This window comes from Corvus cornix, chromosome 3 (assembly GCF_000738735.6).
Source record: "Corvus cornix cornix isolate S_Up_H32 chromosome 3, ASM73873v5, whole genome shotgun sequence".
NCBI classification, from domain to species: Eukaryota; Metazoa; Chordata; class Aves; order Passeriformes; family Corvidae; genus Corvus; species Corvus cornix.
The window spans coordinates 112,207,055-112,230,508 of NC_047056.1; the positions used below are offsets into that span (position 1 = coordinate 112,207,055).

At 47.3% G+C, this 23,454-nt stretch overlaps 1 protein-coding gene across 1 annotated transcript in view; it reads right to left on the reverse strand.

The window, feature by feature from the left end:
- BLK (BLK proto-oncogene, Src family tyrosine kinase) overlaps positions 1 to 23,454 on the reverse strand; it is a 44,364-nt gene that overhangs the window by 18,636 nt on the left and 2,274 nt on the right. The window contains exons 3-4 of the mRNA XM_010411381.3: positions 7,493 to 7,595; positions 5,094 to 5,142 (exon numbers count right to left, since the gene is read on the reverse strand). Coding sequence (XP_010409683.2) covers positions 5,094 to 5,142; positions 7,493 to 7,594 — 151 coding nt within the window. The 5' untranslated portion in view covers position 7,595. The remainder of the gene's footprint in view (positions 1 to 5,093; positions 5,143 to 7,492; positions 7,596 to 23,454) is intronic.

Genomic DNA, 23,454 nt, shown 5'->3' on the forward strand with positions numbered 1-23,454 from the left:
CACAAGCACAGGACCACAGAAATCCAACCATAACACCGTGGTGAAAAAGAAAAGGAAAGGAGGAGGAGAGAAAGAAGAAGGAGAAGGAGAAGGAGAAGGAGAAGGAGAAGGAGAAGGAGAAGGAGAAGGAGAAAAAGGAGAAGGAGGATGATGATGAGGAGGAGGTGAAGAAGAAAAGAAGAAGAAGGAGAAGGAGAAAAAGGAGAAGGAGGATGATGATGAGGAGGAGGTGAAGAAGAAAAGAAGAAGAAGGAGAAGCAGAAGATTGAGAATAAGGAGAAAGAGAAAAAGAAAAATAGAATAAAAATAAAACTAAAATTTAAAGCAAAAAGAAAAGAAAAAATAATAATAAAAGAAAAAGAAAAAGAAAAAGAAAAAGAAAAAGAAAAAGAAAAAGAAAAAGAAAAAGAAAAAAGAAAAAGAAAAAGAAAAGAAAAAGAAAAAAGAAAAAAGAAAAAGAAAAGAAAAAGAAAAGAAAAGAAAAGAAAAGAAAAAGAAAAGAAAAAGAAAAAGAAAAGAAAAAGAAAAAGAAAAGAAAAAGAAAAAGAAAAAGAAAAAGAAAAAGAAAAAGAAAAAGAAAAAGAAAAAGAAAAAGAAAAAGAAAAAGAAAAAGAAAAAGAAAAAGAAAAAGAGAAGAAAAAGAAAAAGAAGAAAAAGACAGAATGGGAACTGTGCTGCAGCAAGGCTTCAGCTTGTGCTCAGCCTAATTAATGCACTGAGAGCGATGGACAGCCTATTATTAGCATTTTTCAAAACAGCCTGTCAAGCCACTGTCTCTGGGTGACCTTTTCAAATAATGCCACCAGCCAGAGAGCCAGACTGGCCCTTTGTCACGGCAAGATAACAGTGTCTCTGGGGCAGCTTGGGTTCGTGTCTGTGCAAGGCCGGCTGCTGCTCCAGTGGCAATTTGTAAGGGAAGAGAAAGGGTGAGCGTGGGAGGAAAGGCAGCTTTGGAAAGCAGAGCCCTGAGCAGCTCCCTTCAGGCTTTTCAGAAGGAAATAAGAGATCCATGAGAGGTTCCAGCAGAGTCTCTCTCCCAGGATGGGGAAAGGATGATCAGTCACAAGGGAGAATGCTTTGAAGTCTGAAAATAGCTGGCACGGTTGGGGGCTTCCCCCTGAGGCAGCTCGAATTAGCAATGCACCCAAACTCTGTCTGCCTCCTTGAGAAAGTTGTTATCACACATCTGCTCTGACATGAAAGGGTTTGGGGCATGTGCTTCCTGCGAGGTGTCCACAACCAGCCTGCGATCCACACACACCCTCCTGGTCCTCTTGAAAGGGAAATAATGCAGTGATCACACTTGTGCTTGGAAAAATAGGAGCAAATGTGTAAGTATCTTCAAGCCCAGAGTGGCTGTGTACTCCAGAAAATGAAGATGGAGTTTTGGTGTGGAAGGAACTGACGTAAGTGAAAATAAATGAAATTAAAAAGAGCAAACACAGCAAGGACAAAAAGGGTTTGTATGCTGAAAAAAAACTTTATCACCTCTTATCCCAAAATAGGCGCTGAGAACACTGCACACTAAAAATGAGCCAGAAGTAAAGCTCTCTCTGCCCAAGCCAGCAGGAGCTGCCATGCCAGGATGAAAGGGGCTTTCCCTGTCTCTGAGTCCATCACCCCACAAGAAACACATGGCTGACACTGCCTTGGCCTGTTTGATCCACTCAGGCCATGAGAGGCTCCGCAGCGGAGAAGCCGTTGGGTCTGCGAGGAGCGACTGCTCTGCAGATAAAGCTGCCAGCCCCGGGACTTTGTTTGGGAGCCAAACACATCCTGCCTCAGAGCTGCTGTCAGGAAAGTCTGATACCAGCAGGGTTTGCAGAGGCTGAGGGCCAGCGTGGTGGCTCAATAGGAATGATTCAACCAGTCCTCCCACCACTGGCCTGTCTCAAATGGAAGGTCTCTGCAACCGTCTTGTGGCGGTGAAGCTGGGCTGAGACTGTGCCAGGGTGCCCCAGAGGATCATCCATTGGTTTAGAGCCCTTTTAGGATGGCCATGGTGTAAGTGACACCTTGCAGGACACGTTGGCCAGCTGGGTGCACTGAGCTATGAGTTACTGCTGCTGGAAATGTGGTCAGCTTTCTGTCTCAGCCTGGCATGGCCTGGTTGGAATCACTGAATCAGTGAAGCTGGAAAAGACCTCTAAGGTCATCAAGTCCAACCACTCCCCCAGCACTGCCAAGGCCACCCCTAAACCATGTCCCCAAGTGCCACATCCACATGGCTTTTAAATCCTTCCAGGGATGGTGATTCCATTGCTTGGGCAGCCTGTTCTGAAGATTCATAACCCTTTCTGTGAAAAAAATTTTCCTAATATCCAATTTAACCCTCCCCTGGTGCAACTTGAAACCTTCTCTTCCTGTCCTTTCACTTTTTACCCGGGAGAAGAGCCCAACCCCTATCTAGCTACAGTCTGTCCCCTCCTGTCAGGGAGTTGTGCAGAGCCACAAGGTCCCCCCTGAGCCTCCTTTGCTCCAGGCTGAGCCCCTTTCCCAGCTCCCTCAGCTGCTCCTCCTCAGATGTGCTCCAGATCAAAGTAAACATTTTTGATGAGAAATTTCAATTTCTCACTGAAAACTCAGCCTTTTCAGTAGAAATAACCCTTCCTTTTCCCACTTCTGCTCAAACCTACATTTCTGACACAATTCCTTTCAAACACAAAACCGTATCGGGAACAATAAAAAATGACCAAGAATTTCAGCATTAACTTTGAGATGACGCAAAAGAGCTCAAGTTCCAGAGCCTGATGAGCTTCCACCCCCTGAAACTCAGTCCCATTCAGCAAAATTCAAGTGAAGAGGTGGGAGAAGTTGTGGTTCCTCATCAGAAGGAAGGACCTCGCAGAGAGTTCAACTCCTTGTGTTGTTGCAGGTTATTAAAATGCCTGAGAACAGGCACCCAAAACAATCAATTCTTTCCATCAGTGGGATTTAAATCCAGCTGTGAGCAGCTGGCAGGGCAAGGGCAGGGGTCATTCTCCCTATTTTCTATGTCTTATCCATCCAAGGCAAGCGAACAGCAGCTCTAACATGGGTTGGGTTTGGGGCCCACCATGGGCCAGGACTTTGCTGTGCCAGGGGCTTTGGCGGTTCAGAATTAAAATTTTGACTCCACAGAGACCTAAAACCAGCCTTAAAAACTTTGTGATTGCTCAGGGAACAATGTTAAAATGAATGGGAGACTCACACTGTGGAAGAACCACCTCCAGTGAAAAAAAGGATCGGTAGTGCCACGTGCACCACGTTGAATCCAGTTTTGCACTCCTTGCCTGGCTTTGTGTTACTTCCATGAGGATAAATAATGTCAGGAGCCGCTAGGCTTTTGTTAAAAATGAATGAATAAATAAATAAATAAATTCTGAGACAGGGGTGTGAAAGCTGGAAAGTGTGAAACAATTTCAACAACTCGAGATCAGAAAAAACCCAAACATTCAAAATGCAAGGAGAGCAAAAAAACGCCCATGAAAATTAAAAAAAAAAAAACAAGGGGAAAAAAAGGGTTGATTTTACATTACATGCCACACTTCCACAGCCAATAATTTTCCCTGATTGAATTTTAAGTGCTCCCACAGGATTTAATTCATCTCTTTGAATTTTTTTTATATGAAGTGATTGCCTGGATTTTGTGCTTTCTCTTTCGATTCACTTGAATTGCTGTCATTTAGGAGAAGATCTCTGGTATCTCAAATACCTTTCATGGTTCTTATCAGCCCATTTTACCACAAAGGGCACAGTCAGATGTACCATCATTTCAGGAAATTCAGACACTGGCAGAGAAAAATAGGAAGTTTCCCAGACTGTCAGTGTGAATATTCTTCCAGAACTGGAACTGAATCTAATGAACAAAATTATTTTTGAGAGCTGAAAATGGCTAATACGGTACTTAATCCATTTTTTAGCATCTTTCCACTTCTGCCTTTGGGCATGAAGGAGAAGTAAAATCTGCCTCCCTGATCACAATTTCTGCTGTGACTCTGACCAGGGTGAAAAAACCCTGTGATAAAAATCCTGTGAAAAACTGTCACTCTCTGCTCAGCTGGGGAGGTAGGAGAGCATGGCCACTTGGAATTGTGCCATGAAAACAATTCTGCAAAAGAAAATGTGGTTTCTGGAAAAGTGGTATTTCCATGAAAACACACCCCAGCTCATGTGGCTGAGGAACTTCACCTCCCACAGATTTGATCTCCATAACAAACACCGAATTTGAAGAAAATGTTGGCCCTGCAGGGGTTCCCGTGCTTGGACCATGGCAGGCGCCCTCCATCATCATCCACAAGATCTAAGAAGACCTAATGCTGTCATTCCACCCACCCCATTTATTCACCACCCCTTTTTTCTTCCCTCATGCCCTGTCTCCCCTAATCCTACGTTTCCATCCACGTGAAGAACTTTCATGTGTTGCTGACTGCTTTCCTCCAAGCTTCTTCTATTTTTTCCCCCTCTTCTAATTATCTCTCTCTCTGTCCTTAATCTGCAGAACTTCTTTGATAAGAATACACACGAGCTGCTGCTGAAGGCTGGGCAGAAGGAGCAGAGGGTTCCCTGCTAAAAGACACCATCTGTGATCCGCAGATAATTGCAGGGGTGGATGAAGCCAACGGCCCATCTCCAGGCAGGGGCTCTGTGTATCCTTATTTTGTGCTCTTCCCTTTCTTCTCCTTCTCTTTGTAGCCTCTCTGGGCTCTCTGATGCCTGTGATTTCCTCTGAAATTTTCAGCTGGCTGCATAAAGCATCCATGACTTGTCACGCTGCAGACAGGGCAGAGCAATCTCACGCAGCTCCAGTCTCAGACCTCCCTTTGCTCCACCAATCACAGAATTGGAAGCGACCTTAAAGATCACCTGCTTCCAAAGGAGAGGGAGTGATTTTCCCTCTTGGTTTCTTTGATGAGCAGGGGAAAGTTGGCAGCTGCAAAGACTTGGTGATGTAAACTGAGTTTTCTGAACCACTCTGATAAACTCCCTGTCAGGCACGGCTGCAGATACAGAAACCACACGCCTGTGACGTGATGGCTCGTCCTCAAACTCTGCCATTTGGGGACCACCATCCTGCAAAACCCCACGGGGAGGCAAAGAAAACAGAACCTTACCTTGTGCAGAGGCTTGGTTTAGATGAGGGTTGTTGATAACTTGTCTCCCCTGAGATAGAAATAGAAAGGAAAAAGGAGATATTTATTACTTTGCTGTGTTTCAGGAAGAACTGATTTCAGCTTCACAGACGAGTGGGAGTCTGGTCCAGAGACCACTGCTGGCAGTCAGCAGCCTCCGTGTCTGGCTCCACACGTGTTGTGATGGCCTTAGCACATTTTGCCATGAGGTGTTTGTAGCTGAATTAACAGAAAGCTGGAATAACCCTTGGCTTCCCTCTGAGTTAAAGCAGAAATCTGCTGCCAACTCATTCGGACCCTGCTCTATCCCATCTGATGCCAGATTTCAGACCAGTGAGGGATGAGATATGAATGGCCCAATTGAGAAATGGCAATTGCAGTATCATTTCAAGCAGAAACCCAGAAATATTGTCTGTCATAATTGTCCCAAGGCTCATGGAATATCCTTTGCTCAGGGTTACGTTCAGAAAACAGAGGCAGTGGCTATAACAACAAATTAATCAGAGAATTGTAGAAATCATAGAGTATTTGATGGTCCTTGTGGATATCCACTCAGGATGTTCTATGATTCAATGATTCTGTGACTTCTGAGTTGGAAGAGACCCACAAGGATCATTGATCGATCTCCTGGCCCTGCACAGACACCCCAACAATCCCACCCTGTGCATCCCTGAGAGCGTTGTCCAAATGCTCCTGGAGCTCTGGCAGCCTTGGGGCTGTGCCCATTCCCTGGGGAGCCTGTTCAGTGCCTGACCATCCTCTGGGGGAAGAACATTTTCCCCAATATCCAGCCTAAATCTCCCCTGGCATGGCTCCAAGCTGTTCCCTCAGGTCCTGTCTCTGGTCACAGAGGGCAGAGATCGGAGCTGCCCCTCCGCTGCCCCTCAGGAGGAAGTTACAGACTGAAATTAAATAGCAACAAGTTACTGCAACTTATTGGGGCACACTTTTAAAATGCTGTCATGGTCCCTGGTTTGGTTTGGCCCTGCTGTGGGAGCTGTCAAACTGTCCATAGATGATTCCAAATGAGCTGGGATGGAACCACCTTGTTTTGGGGGATAACAGTTTGAAATTGGCCTTCACCCAAGTTCCAGCGCCAGCCTTGTGATCACTCCAAGGTGCCCAGTGCCTCTAGTGGGTGTTTGACCACTCCCAGGTATTTTTATACACGTGCAAAAGTGGTGAAATACGGACACAGAACTAAAAACACCTTGTGTTTTCTGCCTGCACCACCCTTTGACCCCTACTTAGCTGAAATGTGGGGTGGGGGAGCAGCTCATCCGCTGCCATTTCTCATTTAACTGGAAGAAATTTGGATTTCCCCTGACATGTGAGAGCTGAGTGCCTGTGGCAAAAAAATAAGGAATGGTCAATGATACTGTATTTACAGTGATACTGGCTCCTCTCCAGTGAGCTGGAGAGAATGAAATTTAGGAAAATAACATCTTCTTGGTCAATTTGACATCTGCTGTCATGAAAACTGGGCTGAATAGCCATGGGAGAACTCAGAAATTACACTAAAGGAGTGAAAAGCATCTCCAGCTGTCATAAAAAGCAATAACTGGCAATTCCTCCCCTCTCCCAGGGTTCGAGATGGTTTTCACATGAGAGTTGCACCTCGAGTTTGTCTTGTGCTGGCTGCTGGCTGCAGTGCTGTCAGGGGCAAGGAAAGACAAAACAATTTCATGTCCTCTGGACGGCAACAGAGGTGAAGTGACTTGCAGCGTTTAAACAAGGAGAGTGTCTTTTGAGGTCTCCTAAATCCTGCCCCAGTTCCTTCCTGCTCTGTGTCCATGCCAGCAGAGGCTGAGTGACCGCAAAGGGAGCAGCGGATGCCCAGCGTTTCTGATTGTCAGCTCACCCCGACACAGATTGGCTGCAGACCCTCTTTGCCAAAGCCGTTGAGGACTCACAGTGGTGAAGTTTCCATTGTGGTTTGCAACTTTGAATCTTAGCCTGAATCTGACCCATCTTGCAAGTCAGCAACATCAGCTTGGGTTTCAAAGTGCTGATGAGAAGATATTTCTAAGTACCAACACACTGTATTTTAGGGTTTTTTAATACACAGAGGTTCCTCAGAGCCCTTCCCACCCCTGTCCAAAAGATACAGGGATCAGCTGGGAGGACCAAGCTGCCCAGAGAAGCTGTGGCTGCCCCTGGATCCCTGGAAGTGTCCAAGGCCAAGCTGGACAGGGCTTGGAGCAACCTGGGATGGTGGAAGGTGTCCCTGCCCATGGCAGAGGGTGGAACAGGATGAGCTTTTGAGTTCCTTCCAGCCCCAATAATTCTGTGATTCTGTGATTCTAAATATTGCCTGCATCACTCCAGACAACAACTGAGCTGTGGGGGGATCCCAAAAGGACACAAAACTGCAGGCTTACCTGGAGTGGGGCAGGAGGAGGTTTGCCTTTGGTTTTTGGGTTGCCTCCAGAAGTGTGTTTCTCATTGGGCATCCGCTGAATTTTGCTGCCGAACAACCCCATCCTGGAAGGAAGAGCAGAAATTGTTTTTTAATGAGACTGCTCCTGGGGAAAGGCACAGGCACTGAGGAAAAAAAGTCTTTGCATTCATGAAGAACAAATTGGAGAAGATCAGAATGCAGGACGATGGGACAGCGAAGAGAGGAGTCTAAAACCATCCTGTCTACAGTCCTCCTGCCACCCTGGACCTTGCGAACCCCACGATTTCTGTTCCCATGTGACTCTGGTGTTTCACACTTTGCAAATGAGGTTCAGACAGACACTATATGTCACCAGAGGAAAAAAAAAAGAGGCACAAATGACTGCTTTGGATATGTCCCCTCTCCAGTGTAGAGATCCCCATCTGATATCGAACTTGCTCCAGAGCCGGGGGATGCCAGAGGGATGAAGATGGGTTTATCAACAGCCTTGTGCTGAGCTGCTCAGCTGCACCAGGGCTTCAGGAGGGTCACACAGTCCCTGGCCCAAGAACGAGTCACCTCAGGCTGCTCAGAGCTTTCTGCAGCTCGTGTCCCTCCCACGCAGCAAGGGCAGTGCGTGGATGTGGCCGCACCGTGCACGGAACCAGTCCCGCTGCTCCTCATGTTTCAGCAGCACAGACTCGCACTTGGTTTGTCCAGGAAGCCACAGGACCTCTTCAACCCCTTGGAATACTGTAAGAAATGTAAGGAATATGGTGTAGCTTGCATCCATCCTGCCAGTGAAGTGTGGGCTGAGGGCTTGTCTCATCCATCTGCAATACTCTGGTACTTTTTGATGTGCTCTGGATCCTCTCAGAAATCATGGATTAGGTTTCCCTATACCCTATGCACATCCCAGACCTGGACACCTCAAGGATCACCGGACACAAATGAATCAAAGCTTTTCCATGGATCATCATCTGGTCTGCATTAAGGTTTCCAAATTCGGGCTTGAGAACTGTTTGATTTCATCCTAGAAATGTAATTTCAGCTCTGGTCAGGAATCCAAGGATAATAATGGGTCTAGGTAGCCAAAATGGCCAAACTCTGCTTGGAGCCTCAAAAATGAAGGAGCAGATGAAGGCAGTGTTACTGAAGTGCAATATCCAGGGCCAAAGTCTGCCCCAGTCCCTGCTTTGAACCAAAGGCATTGGATGGTGTGGGCTACATGCCCAAAAAAACCCAAAATCCAAACCCTGAATACTCATAGCTGTGCAGAGACACATCGACTCCTATTCTTGCCAAAATACCCCAAGGTCTGCAGTGATCATGGAGGATCAGGGACCTCAGGCCCAGGGACACCCCCAAATGTCAGTCTAGCACTGTGTCATGGTAGTCAGACTCCAACCGCTGTGTTCAGAAAAGCTCCCAGCAAACAGACTTACAGGAAAAAATATTCCAGTAAAAGCAACTTTTTTTTTGCTTTCTAGCATGAATCTAATATCTCAAAATCTGGGACTCTGAAATGAGGCTCCAAATGGAGCCATCACAATATTTTAAGGTGTTATTTTTCTAAATGTTTTCTCCTTTCTGCCTCATATCTGCCTCTTTATATCTGATAAAGAGAAAAATGGAAGGAAGTGGTGAAATATTTCAGAGTAGTCCAACATACATTTTTCCCCCATCCAAAACTTTTTCACCTCTGAGATTTCCTTTGACCTGAGTTTACAGATGGCCCATCCATCTGTCCCCAGGCCTCAGCTCTGCTCCAGGCACTGTCAGCACGGGCAGAGGGGAAGTTTCACCTATTAAATCAACCAGAGCAGCTCCTGCAGCAATTTCATTTTCCTTTGGCAGCCTCCAGGTTGCACCCAGGGCTTGCTCTGCTTAGCAGATCTGGCGGTGCAATGGCACAGGATTTATTAGGGGAACTTTTCCTGCTCCTCCCCTCACAACTTTGTGCCAGGACTTCTGATCCTGGATCGTGGTTTTTTGCCATGAGAGTGGCTGGAATTTTCTTTTCACCCAGGGACCAGCAAGATATCCTTTTAATTAAAGATGGATGATGGATAAGTTTTAGATATCACTCATTACCAACCATGAAAGACAGAAAAATCCATCTACATGTTGGACATCAATCTGTGGCTCTTGTTACAGTCTCACTGGGAAGTCCTGGGATCTTTGATATACTCTGCTCCCAAATGAGAGATAATGTGGTCAATTGCCATGTTTTTGGCAGATTTAGGGAATGTGAGATATAGCACGAGTCAGCAATTTGCTTTGGCTGTCAGTCAAGTCACCAGGATGATCTTATGAGAGAATTGATGGACCATCTACGGCATCATGGATGCATCTTTTGGGGTTTTCAGCTGCTCTCAATGTGTGATGGCAACGAAAGATATTCGGGTCTTCAAATATATCCTCCCACACACATCCTCCCTCTCCCCTTCCGCTTTATGTCGGGCAGTGCAGTTCATCCGAACACAAGAACACCAGGTGCTCACGTAATTAATGGAATACATAATTAGTAATAATAATAATAATAAAAGTAATAGTAGTAGTAGCAGTAGTAGCAGTAGTAGCAGTAGTAGTAGTAGTAGTAGTAGTAGTAGCAGTAGCAGTAGTAGTAGTAATATATTTGCGATGATTTTGGGGCCTGCAAAGGGGTATAAAATGCTGTTGGAGACTGGACCCTCTGGACCAACTGGTCTTCCAAGATGGAAGGCAGCTTCTGGGTGGGTTTTCACCCTGGAAGGGACACCTGCAGGACATCCAGCCCCAAGATGGGGAACACCCACTTTTGGGTGGGTGAGTAAAAGTGCTCAGACAAGGTCAAATACAGAGAAAAATCCTGAAGTAGCTCCATAGGCGCTTTGCAACTGTGAATTCTGCAGGGCCAAAGAATGAAAATCTACATTTCTAGCTGAACTTGCTTTTATCGTAATCCTTTAGTCACAGGCTGTTGACCAAATCTGAGACTAAGTGGAGTGAGCCGCATTTCGATTTCTTTGAGCAGTTCAGGAAGTGAGGAGCCTCAAGACTCAATAGGTTATATATATATATAATATCTATAATATATATATAATCTATATATTATCATGACCTGGTGACGCTATAACCATTGCAATAGGTGATGGAGATGCTATTTAGATATTTATTAGCCATATTTCTTGTATTGGCTATAAATCTAATCATAATCATCCACATCATCACCGTGTCCTACTTCTCCCACTGAGGCAAGAACCCTCTTTCACGTACTGTGGTACCCAGTCATGGCATTGGTGAGGCAGAATGGGAAAGTCCTGGAGGAATGTCAACCTCAGCAAGTCCCACCAGGGGCCTGTGGCTTCTCTGGTAGGGTTTGAGAGGAGTAGGGACCACAACTTGTCCTGTGCACCCCTGTGGGGACACTGCGGCCCTTTCTGCACCCTGCTGACACTGGAAACACCTCTCTGCACCCTTGCACAGGCTCAGCTTTTTCCCCATGCACGGGCCAGAGACACAGTCATGCAAAAGCAGCTCAGAGAGAGGAACAACACGGCCCACCTCAGGTCAAGCAAAGGTCACTCTCTCCCGCAAAGGTCACTCGCTCCCACCCACGCACAGAAGGGGTTTGAACAGCTCTGGGGATTCACAGTCCCTACAAAATCTACCAGTCCCACTCTCCCAGTTGCCTCCATCACCATTCTTCAGGCCAGCAGGTGTTTTGCAAAATCCCAAAATAGTCCTGCAGACAAATGTTGTTGGATAGAGAGAGCTGCTGGTTCCCATTTCACAGCTGGTGGAACCTTCAGTTGTTAAAAAGTAATTCTGTTTTCAAAAATAAAGGCAGCTGAGTTGAACGCACGTTGTGCCAATGTGTTTCCACTTCGGATTAGTGCTTTTAAAAATTACCTTCACAAGAAAAAAACAAATGAGAAAAGACATTCAGAATAGTTCTCCCACCCCGTTTTTATTTTTTTTTTTTCCAATGGAAAAGAGCACTGGGGAGTACACAATAACTCAGAAAAGCATAGAAATTTCCTTTTGTGAGTTTATAGTTTTTCACATCTAAAAATGTTGGTTTATATTTAATAACTGAGCGAGGGGAAACTGTTTTCCTCAAACTCTCAAATTTATAAAACAAGTTCTTTTTAAAGTGACCAGAAATCAAAGCAGAACACAAAGTTTTTCCATATTCTTCTTCATCAGGAGCTGTAGTGATAGAACAAAGAGCAGAGGGTTTAAACTGGAAGAAGTGAAATTTAGGTTCTATATACAGAAGAAATTCTTCCCTGTGAGGGTGGTGAGGCCCTGGCACAGGGTGCCCAGAGAAGCTGTGGCTGCCCCTGGATCCCTGGAAGTGTCCAAGGCCAGGTTGGACGGGACTTGGAGCACCCTGGGGCAGTGGAAGGTGTCCCTGTCCATGGCAGGGGTGCGAATAGGATGATCTTTAAGGTCCATTCCAACCCAAACCATTCAGGGATTTTATTATTCTATATGCATAAAAAAAATTTAGCAACAAAACAGTTTTAGAAAAAAATGGTGATGTTCTTGGGGTGGTCCTGTGCAGGCTGAGGAGTTGGACTCAATGATCCTTATCTGTCCCTTCCAACTCAGAATAATCTATGATTTTATGAGTCCCCGTTAGCTGCTAAGTCTTGAGTAAAAAATATGTGACGCAGAGGTGCTCCTGGAAGAGCCAAGCTGAAGAAGCCAACAGACACCAGGACAAGGGGCTCTGTGGTGCAGCCAGCTCTGAATTAGTGTGGGACAGACATGAAGGGCACAGGAACACCGGATGCACAGGCAGAACCTCTAAAATGTGCTGAGTGTCCACGTCAGCGGATGACAATGCAATTTTAGCAACCTTCAGAGGGGTAGCTGAGGGGGCATTTTGGCTACAGAGAGGCGGATGCAGGTGCAAATGTTCCTGCAGGAATGGGTCAAAGGGAGCTCTTCTGAAGATGATAGAATCACAGAATATCCTAAGTTGGAAGGAACTCACAAGGATCATTGATCCAGCTCCAGACCCTGCACAGACACCCCAACAATCCCACCCCGTGCATCCCTGAGAGCATTGTCCAAATGCTCCTGGAGCTCTGGCAGCCTTGGGGCTGTGCCCATTCCCTGGGGAGCTGCTCCAGTGCCCCAGCACCCTCTGGGGGAAGAACCTTTCCCTGATATCCTACCTAAAGCTCCCTGGACTCAGTTTCATGCCATTGCCTCAGGTTCTGTCATTTCAAACCTTTGCCCATCTCATTTGTACAATGAGCAGCCCTGCACCACCTACTGCCGTTGGCTGCTTTCCTCTACCAGGGCAAAAGAGATCTGAAGTCATTTCTGATGTGAATCCAGCACTTTCTGCAAGAGGGATGGGGATGACACTGACAGACAGCCTTGGGATTGCATGGGGGGGTACAGGAAAGGAAACAAGACCAAATAGAGAAGAAAAGCAGAAGTCTTGGCTCACCATTTGCCTCAACCCCATGAAACTGCCATGGAAAAACAGGTTAATACCCAAGCAAGCCAATAGAGTTTCACTCTGAGGGCAGGTCCAAAAAAACCCCTAAGTTTACTGAAATCACAGAATGAGCCCCCTTTCCATCCAGATTCTGCGGTGGGTGCAACAAAGTGTTTTAACAGTTCACTAAGATCAGATATTTCAATTCATTTTAAAACTCAAGAACGTCTCTTTTTTTAAGAACATGTTTTTTAAAAGGAAATGGGTTCAAAAACCCTAAAAAAATTACTTTGAAAATGCAGATCTAGCCTATTATGAAGGGTTTTAAATGCTGAATTTCTCTTTGCAAGTCCTCCCTCATCCTGAAAGAATTGCTGAAATCAATTCACTGCAGATGCAATAATTTAAGTATTCCAGATTTGCATTTTTGCATCGGCGAGGAGCAAAAAAGTTCAGTAAAAGAAAAATTTCCTCCACTTCTCAGCACATCACAGATTCATTCAATTCTCTTTTCCCTCAAAAAAATAGCTTTTCAAAACGCTTCCTGACCTGGCATCCTTGGATCTCTTTGCAAGACACAAAATTGAAGAATTACTGAAGATCTTGGTGGATCAGCTCCTTAAATAAGAAGGAAGATTTGTTTTTTGCTACTGAAGCGGTTTTTGCTGTGACCGTTTTCTACTTCTGCTGGGTTTTGGTCAAGTCCTTTTTAGCTCATATTTTGAGATAATTTTCAGCTTTGTTGCTAAGAGAAGGTAAGAAGACAACTCGGAACCAATGCGCTGTGCTATAAAGAGCACTGAAACCATGAGCAAGGTCTTTCTCAGAGGCAGAAGGTGGAGGCTACGGCCACCATTCTCTGTAACACGGTGGCCAAACTCTGTCTGCCACACCCCTGGAAGGGTTCAGGGCCAGGCTGGATGAATCTTGGAGAAACCTGGTCTAGTGGAAAGTCCCTGCCCATGGCTTTAAGGTCCCTTCCAATCGAATCCAAACCATTCCATGGTTCCATTACTCCAGCACTGCTATCTCTGTGAAGAGCTGGAGAGCAAGAAGCATCGTGGTTCTTGCTGGGGAGTGAAGCAGATGTTGGGTTTGTGTGTTGCGTCCTTGCTGAAGAACTAGGAATATCCTACTGGCAGTGTTCAGACCCATTCCAGTCCTGGTCTTTGATGGATACCAAGCTGTATTTGTGCATTGAGGACTCTCTCAAGCACTCTGGTCCATTTAAAAGGTCCTTGAGGAAAGGTGAAAAACCCCCAGGAGCAGCCGGGCTCTCCTTCTGAGGTGAGGTGCTGATGTTGGTGCTGGTCCCTCATAAAACCTCTCACACCCGAAGAACCCCAAAGTAGCTGTGGGTGCCTCCTTCTCCTGGCCCCACCCTTCTCCTTCCCCACTCCAGGGCAGCCCACCTCCCTGTCTTGGACCCTGTCCTGGTCCCAGTCTTGAGCAGAGCTGGTGTGGCCAAATTGTCTTGGAGGTATCTGTTCCCTGCCAGCCCAGGACAGACCAACAACAAATCTGGGAGCTTTGTGGTCCTGTGGTTTATCCTTAAGTGAGGGGTACGCATTTCAGGAAGGAGACTGAGGCCCACTGGCTTATTTTAGGATCTCCTGCTGCAATCCAAGCCAGCTTTCCATTTCCATTACAACTTATATCTGCCCTAAATCTACCATTTTTCTTAGGCCATGATTTGCAGGAGAACCTGGCTCAAGCAAACGAACCAAGCAGAAAAGCCATCTGTTCCAGGCCTTTCTGAAGAGCTGGGACAATCCATGGGAGAAGGCTGTGTGAGGCTGGGGGGTGTGGGAGTGCACAAATTTCCAGGACCTTGAGTTTAAGCAGATGCAGAAAGTTTTTTGACAGGGAATTAAAAAAAAAATAAAGAGAAGAAGATAATAAAAGCTTCTTGCTCACTCCAGAAGTAGAAAACAGCCTCCTGTTGCCAAAGTTGTCATTCCCTAATCAAAACATCTGTCTGGAGGAAAAATGGCTGCTTACATTGAGCTTTGCATCCCGCTGGAAGCCAACAGATGCTCGGCTGGGCTGCAGGAGGCTGCAGGCCAGGAAACAGAGCCAGGGATCAGGGTCTTGGAGAGGGGAAAAGCAGGAAGGCAGACTGCTTATCCCACCTCCCTTCAACACACTTCCCTCACGAGCTCAGCCCAGGTGTTCCAGCAGCCAAGTGGAATGCCTGCTGGGAATGTCTCTGCAGGACTTGGGAGAGGTGAGGTGCACTGGAATGGCCAAGAAGGAGGAGGGAAGGCACATCTCTTCAGGTACCTGAAGCAACTCCATGATTCATCAGGTGTGACAGACTTTATGACAAAACTGCATTTCCCAGCAGAAATTCCTGCAGTGCCTGAAATTTCAGCTCAGGTTTCAACTCAAACCTCTCTCTGCCCAATGTTGATGCAGGCCAAATTGTGGATGGGTCCTGGGTGGGTTGGAGCACAGCAGGGTGAAATCCTCTCTGCAGGCCACCCCTATCTGACATCCAAATCCTATGGAAGTGGGCAAGGGCCATGGTCCCTTGGCCAGAATCCCTGAAGCTCCGTTTCACAGCATTTGGAGGACACATCACAGGGATCTGTAGGGATGTGGGGAGGTCCTGGCCCTCCCAGCCCTCAGAACATGAGGAGATGGATGGGATGTTCCTCCACACCTCTTTATGTGGCCACCCAAACTTCTGCCCTGGGAAAGGCCTTCCTGGAGGCCCTGCATCCCAGAGATGAATTTTCCTAGGAAGAGGACAGCATTTTATAGGACCAAGAGGAGGAATGAAGCTGGTGGCAGGCTGGTGCTCAGGAATTTGATTCCTTGGATCGGGTCTCAGAGGGAATGATGCTCCCTCCCACCACCCTCAGTGGAGGCAAAGGGCTATGGGGAAAGATAAACATCTCCAGCTGCCCACCTGAACACCTCCAGCTGCGTGTCAGGAATAGCTACGGGATGCCAGAGCACTTCCCTACTCATCACAGCTGTGTCCAGCTCCTGCCAGCCTTCCCCACATGTAAATCCTCTCTTCCCCTCCAGGCCCTGGGGGACAGGGCAGGATGGGAGTGCCAGGATGTGCACACCTGGCACTTCTTTGTCCTCCCCTCCTTTTGCAGCAGACCAAGGGAACAGCATCCCCACAAACCATCCCTTGGCACCGGATCCAGCAGTCACCAGGAAGTGCCTCCGTCATCTCTTTAACCCACAGATTGTGGGGAAAGGAAAGAGGACAAGGAGGGATGGGAGAGTGGATGAAGACAGAGAAAAACCTGCTGGGCTTCTCCCCACCCTCAGGGGAACGTGGATGGGGGTAGGATGATCCCGACTTGCCTGCTTCCTACGCTGCTGCTCCTGGGGACACGATCCGAGGACGCACGAGCCACCGGTTGGACCCATGACAGATGCTCCATGGGGCTGAAAGCCCTTTCCAATTTTTCTTTTAGAGGCCTCTGGCTTCCACCACATCCACACCATCCATGGGACCGACAGCTTTGCAGCCCCAGATCGCAGGAGCAGCCTGGTTTTGCAGATGCTTTTAATGGGCTTTCTTTTTTTAATTAGGTCTTTGTGTCAGAACTGACTCTTTTCTCACCCCCTAAGGATTCCTTGCTCTATTTTGAATATAAAAATGATCACCTGGGAGGGGGTGGGAGTTGCACTTCCCAGACAACCTGGGCAATGAAAATAGCAGTGAGGAAGGCAAGAAACACAAAGAGAACCCAGACACAAACCCCAGCAAATGCCACAGGCTATTAACCGCTGTCATTAAAAACAGTGAAAATGACTGTGAATGGACTGTGCTTCCACTATGCAAACCACCAAATTTTAGGAAACAACAAAAAAAACTGGCTTTGCCAAGATCTTTCCTTTCTGTGACTAAAAAAAGACCTTTTTCTGATGAAACAAATCTTGTTCCAGCCAACCCCATCCCTCTATGAACCTACTCAACCATAGCAGCGTGGTCTAACGAATGAAGACCTGGTCAGGGACTTGTGGGTGGCTCTGAGGAAGTGACTTTTTCATTTTGCCTCAGCATGTTTGATTGAGAGACCGAAACTCTGTCCTGGGAGATAAATATTGTATAAGAAGCAGGATTTGTTTCTACAGAGGCTTCCCATGGCGGGTGTGTAACAAGTTGGCTCCTCCGGGGTGTTCTCAGTGTATTTTCTTAAGCTGGTGCAGACACGAGGCCCAGAAGCCACCATGTAAACCTCTGTGGGTAGTTGCATGACGACATCTTTGTGTTGGATGTGGCAGCAAGAGGGAAAAGGACGCTTGGTCTCGGCCAGCTCGAGGCTGGGATGACCTCACATCGTTTACACTTCAGCTGCCCCCACTGAGCAGGACAAACATGAGCCGACAGCTGCTGGGTGTGATGCACAAGATAAAGGTCACCCCACACTGGTGATGTTGTTTACGGGAGGAAAAGCTTCACGGGGCAGATCTGAGCTGAGGTCACAGCAGAAGACCTTTACCAGCCATAGGACACAAGGACAACAAGAGGGTGCCTGAGGACACGATGATGTGTGAGGTGGGGGCGGCTGCTCCAGGGTGCACGTGCCTGGTTTCCATCCCTCTGGAAATACGGTATGGAAATCAGCCTTGGCTCTGCCGCTGTGCTCCTGACAAAGGAAGACAACCTCATGGAGGGCTGCAAGTCCGTGGGGCTCATACTGCGTCCCTAGTCCTGGAGGGTCAGCACAGAATCTCAGAATCTCTAAATCCCAGAATCTCTAAATCCCAGAATCCCATAATCCCAGAATCCCAGAATCCCAGAATAGTATAGGATTGGAAGGGCCCTCTGAAGAGCACCCAATCCAACCCTCTTGCTAAGGCAGGATCACCTGTAACAGGTGACACAGGGACACGTCCAGGTGGGTTTGGAATGTCTCCAGACTGGGAACTCCACACCCTCCCTGGGCAGATGTTCCAGGGCTCTGACACCCTCAACATAAAGAATTTCCTCCTCTTGGTTGAGGTGGAACTTTTTGTGGTATGTTTTATGGCCATTGCTGTTCATCCTGTGGCTGGGCACCACTGAGAAGAGCCTGGCACCATCCTCTGACACCCTCCAAGCCTGGGTGACTCTGAAGACAACCAGGACAGACACCCAGACCAGCAGGCCTCAGCCACGTGTGCTTGCTCCTAGAGACACAGAAATGAGGGAGCCCGTGCAGATTTGCCAAACTTCTCCCTTGTCAATTTGCATTTTCCCTTCCCAATTCTCCTCCAGCTAAGGGCAGGGGGTGGAGGTGGAGCTGCTCAGGTCTGGAGCTGGGGAAGAAGAGGACAGTCTCAGGTTTAGGTGGAGTGATTTGAGCTTTAGGGCAGGGCCTCATCATTTGGTGGGTGACCTCTCTTTGCTAAATGAGCTTCACTTCCTATCCCTATGAAAAGGGAAGTTGCTCTTTTAGAAAGCTGCTGTCATCCACTGCTGAGGTGGGAAGGAGGAGCCTACCATGAGGTGCAGCAAGGGCTGAGCAGTGAAGTAGTGTCTGCCAAGTCATCCTGGGAACAGGGCGATGGCGTGGCAGCTCCAGACAGAAACCTGCTTCTGATCTGAGACACATTCCCACTGCTGGCAGCGGGGAAACCCCAGCAGCTGCAGCCGCCTGCTGCAAAGGCTCTCCCAGTGATGGCCGCAGTTCAAGCAGCTCAAAACCAAGAACTAAAAATAAAAAAATTGGAAATGGTGTGGTTTGCCAACTGCATCCCAGGGAGGTCGTTCTGGTATCTATGGTATCCTGTGTGTCATCTGGGGCACATCCCTTCATCCTTGTGCCTCCTCTGTTCCCTCCAGCCTGGACATCTCATGGCCACGAGATGAGACCTGGCGTCCAGAAGCCCAGACAGTTGGCTTACTCAGCCCAGGGATGTCCTCTGAAAGTGGCTGGAGGGAGAACCCTGAGAAAGCTGGTGAGAAAGGGCACTAAAAAGGGGGAAAGTCTCTCATTTGCAGCTCCCAGTCACTCCAGATGGGCTCCATCTGTCCCTGTTCCCCCGACCTGAAAGCACAGGCTGTGATCTCACCCAGACAAGCAGGGTCTTTCTGGTGGTGGCTTCCACCCTGTTTCCATGCATCAACTCCCAGATGTTCTCCAGTGTCTTTGCAGGCCCCTACACAAGTGTGAAATCATGGAATTATAGAATCACGGAACGGTTTGGGTTGGAAGGGATCTTAAAGATCATCCTGTTCCATCCCCTGCCATGGGCAGAGACACCTTCCACTATCCCAGGTTGCTCCAAGCCCCGTCCAACCTGGCCTTGGACACTTCCAGGGATCCAGGGGCAGCCACAGCTTCTCTGGGCACCCTGTGCCAGGGCCTCACCACCCTCACAGGGAACAATTTCTTCCCAATATCCCATCTAAGTCTACTCTCTGTCAGTTTGAAGCCATTCCTGGAAACTGAGGAAATCTCCCTCCAGATGACCCCACAGCCAACCAGGATGACCCCACAGCCAAACTCCTGCAGTGGTGGGCCCTGCACAACCTCCCCGTGCAGCAGTGCCCATCCCATGGCATTTTATCCACTTCACGCTGAACCAAAGGTGTTCCTGTTGGGATTTCTGCTGCAGAGGTGACTCCAGCTTTGCACTGAACCCACCAAGAGGGATGAAGGTAGCTCTCCTCTCCCATCTGGCCCCCAGGACTGCCTCCCCATCCTACTGCTGTAAAAGCTGGGCATCTCATTTCTGCCAGACATTTTCATGGGCTGGCCATGCTTTTCTCTTCCCTTTTAGGAATGACTAGTCTCCTTTACCATCAGAACCTCCCTGTTCCCACTCCTCTAGCAGATTAAAAGCTTATTTACAGTGTCCTGTTGCTCCTGAAAGAGGCTGATGTGTTATAGACAACCTACCAGATTCCATGTGGAGACTTCTGGAGCTTTTTGAACTCTGAGGACTTTTTGAATTCTGAGGCAGCATCTCAGCTACTAGAACAGGCAATATTGGGGTTCCTCTCCCACTCTTAAAAATTTGGTGGCTGCATCCAAACCCCTGGTGGTCCCCATTCTACAGGAGCTGTGGTGGCTCCTGGATTACATTGATCCATATATGTTTATTATGTTTATTTAGAATCTATCCTGACTTCACTGGCCCTCCTCTTTGGTCTCACATTCCAAGGGACAGGCTGTCCCTTTCCCCCTGATGTGGAGGAAAATAGAGGATCCCATCCCTGTGTTTGGGATGACACTCAGACACGGGCACCAGGTACCAGATCACCCCGGGCGCAGGGTGAGGATGGACTCCCTCTTGTTTCACTATCGTTATTTATTATTAAATCCTTCTGGTTTTGAAGGGATATCTCCAGGGATTGGGATGAAAATATGAGTTTTGGGTGATGGCAGCTGGGACATAGTCTGCTAGGAAGGGCCACAAAGAGATTTTGTCTGGATCCCGTGAGGAAAAGCCTCTTCTGGACAGAGAAAGTGACTCCTACTCAGACCAGTCCTCCCTGCCAGGCTTCTCCTACACTCACAACTTGGCTATTCTTGGCTACTTGCAGCAGCCAAGACCTTGTCTCAATATTATTTCCTTTCTGATGCTCGTAAAGAAAGAAGGAACCCATTACTTTTTAATCCCTTATCCAAAATCAGAAGATTAACTCCGTTTTCAGAATTAAAATGATATCGAAACATCCTTATGGTGCTCGAAGGAGACAGAAATGTGGCAGAACAAGGCTGAACCTCGCAACCAGGTTTGTGACAGAAAGTCATTATTTATGGCACAGAAGTGATGGGGCTGATCCACTCTCAGGTTACCTCACACTCGATCTGGTCTGAATTTATTGCTTCAGAGCCAGAAGAAATCTTATTTCCTCAAGTTTCTTTCTTTGCCAGTGTCCCTGCTCTGCCTGGCATCAGCAGTACTGCACTAAAACAACCAGGATTTCTTCTCACCTGCTTAGGACCAGGCTTGTACCGAGTCCCACATTCACAATTCCCTTCCACTCACAGTTATTATTCCTTGGCAGACCACTCAGTGACTTTTGGAATGCTTTTTCCAACTTTTTCACCACAACTTTTAGGGGGAAAAAAAGCATTTCATGGGAAATCACCACCTTTCAAAAGGTTCTGTCACAGAAACACCACGAATATCGGCACCTTCCACTTGGAAAAAAAAAATATTAATTGTGCAAGTTCGCTGCATTAATGTCTCAAGCAGCTGTGCTCTTCTTCCTCTGCTTCTAAAATGGTCAAGGCCAAATATGCAAGAGACAGCCAGGAAAAACTGTCGAGATAAAAGTCAATTTAAAGCTTTTCTATCAGTTTCTCTGCATGCTTAGCACAACACCACTTCTCCCTCTTTCCATCACACATTGAGTGTGATGCCTTGATTTTTCCATAGGTCAAATTTAACCTCTATTCAAAGGCCACTTCTCAGGCATCATCCTCCCATAGACACATTTTGAGATATTCTGCCCCAAATTGCATGGTTCCAAGTCGTTCACATAACCCTGGATGCCACCACGGCTCAGGTTTTAGGCAAGAAACTCTCTGGGCTGAAAGAAGCCCAGCAGCTCCTCTGCCCACAGCATTTTGTTACGGTTTGTCTTTCCCACTTCAGGTTTCATGGAGATAAGGGACCTTCCATGAATGAGGAAACACCATCCTGTAGTAAATTGGAACCAGGGGGACCTGGGCATGGGGCCCAGCACCTCTTTTGCCTCTTGGCCGTAAGGTCCTTTTATCAAGGGACAAAGAGTTTTTCAACCAACATTCATCCACCAAAATCATTTCTGATTCCGCCATCACAAAGGCAGACCAGATGTCCTGGACACTGAGTAATTTTTCACTCTTCTCTGCTCGTGAAGTAGCAAAGAATTCATTTGTGAGCCACATGTTTATTATTTGTGCTGTGTCTCCTACGTGCCTGACACACAGGACTGCAGGGGTACTGCTGGCTGCTTTTTGATCAGTAACAAATTCCACAGCTTCCAGAGGAGCAGAAATTGTCAGTGAGATTGGATCAAATTTGGAAAATGATTTTATAAGTGTGTAAGTAAATAAAAAAAGAGGGGAAAATGCAAGGGGATGAGTTTGAAAAGCACATTTCAGTTCAGGAGCCATGTGTATTTCACAGGGTGGCAGAAACATAGGACTGGCACCACGAAGGTTCTTAATCTCAGAAACCCCCTAACTCGGACTTCAAAGCTTTCAGTGATGGAAATTCCCACTGCTTCCTATCAGCCTATCCCAGCCCTCCAATTCCCATAGCCTTAAAATGACTTCCTAACAACCAGAACTAATTTCCTTCACTGAAAGACCCATGACTGCCTGTCCTGCCCATGGTGGCTGCCCCTGGATCCCTGCAAGTGTCCAAGGCCAGGCTGGATGGGGCTTGGAAAAACCTGGGATAGTGGAAGGTGTCCCTGCCCATGGCAGGGAGTTGGAATGAGCTGATCCTTAAGGTGCCTTCCAACCCAAACCATTCCATGATGCCATGGTGGACAGCAAGATTCGTCCCCCCCTCTTTGCTGTGTCTCCAGCAAAAGAAGCAACGTCATTTCTTGCAGCAATTCCACACAGTCCACACTTCCCATACCTCTGCTCAATCGTGTCCCTCTACTTCAGGCATTTATCACTGGGTTTGGAAGTTTGAATAGGCAAGGCCACAATGTTTTTGAAATTAAAACTGACTAACATTAACACAGACAGAATTGCTCTGTAAAACCACAGGAAAATTGTTCTCCTGCTCAGTTGCAGTTTTTTCTCAGAAAAAACTATAATTAAACCCCATTTTTTTACTTCTACCCAAGGAGCTGCTGTGGTTTGAGCTTGGCTTTTGGTGGTGGGGGAGATTTTTTTTGCTGGACATTGTGATGGACTTAAACAGCAGGATGACTTGTGAGAAGAAAATATCTTGTCCAGCATGAAACATTGGAATTCTGGCTTACATTCCTATCTATTTTTGATCAAGAACTGTGACCCTGCATAGCCTGTTTTGTCCAGTGATGTCCAGTGGTGCAACTGCTCCTTCCACAAGCAGCATCAGGACCCTGGGGCTGTAATTTGTTGCCAAGACCTCTGCAAGGGGGAATTTCATCCTTTTTTACCCACCCCCAGCTACTTCTAATCTTGCAATGTGGTGTCAGCCTAACGAAAAAAGCTGATTTGCACCACATGGAACTAAGACATGGATGGAAACTTTGGGGCTGGCGAGGATTCCAGGAGGATTTAGCCCCAGGTGTCGAGTTTTTGCCCGTGATAGAACCCCTGCAGGAAATGATTGGCTGCAAAGGAACTCACCCACATGGAGGCAGCGCTTGGTTGCCTCCAGAGGCTCATGAACCGTGAAGGAGCAGTGAGAAAATTCCTTTTTTAAGACAGATGGAATGGAAAGAATGAGGGGAAGGAAGGAAGGCAAATGATGAAGTAACGGTGTGCTCGGGAGCTCCTACTCTGCTCAACACATCCCTGCGATCCCTGTGAAATCCATCCATGTGAATCCCTGTTTCCACACCCGCTTGAGATGACAAAAAACCTGGGCTGCTCCTGAAAATGTCCTAGAGGCCTTTTCAG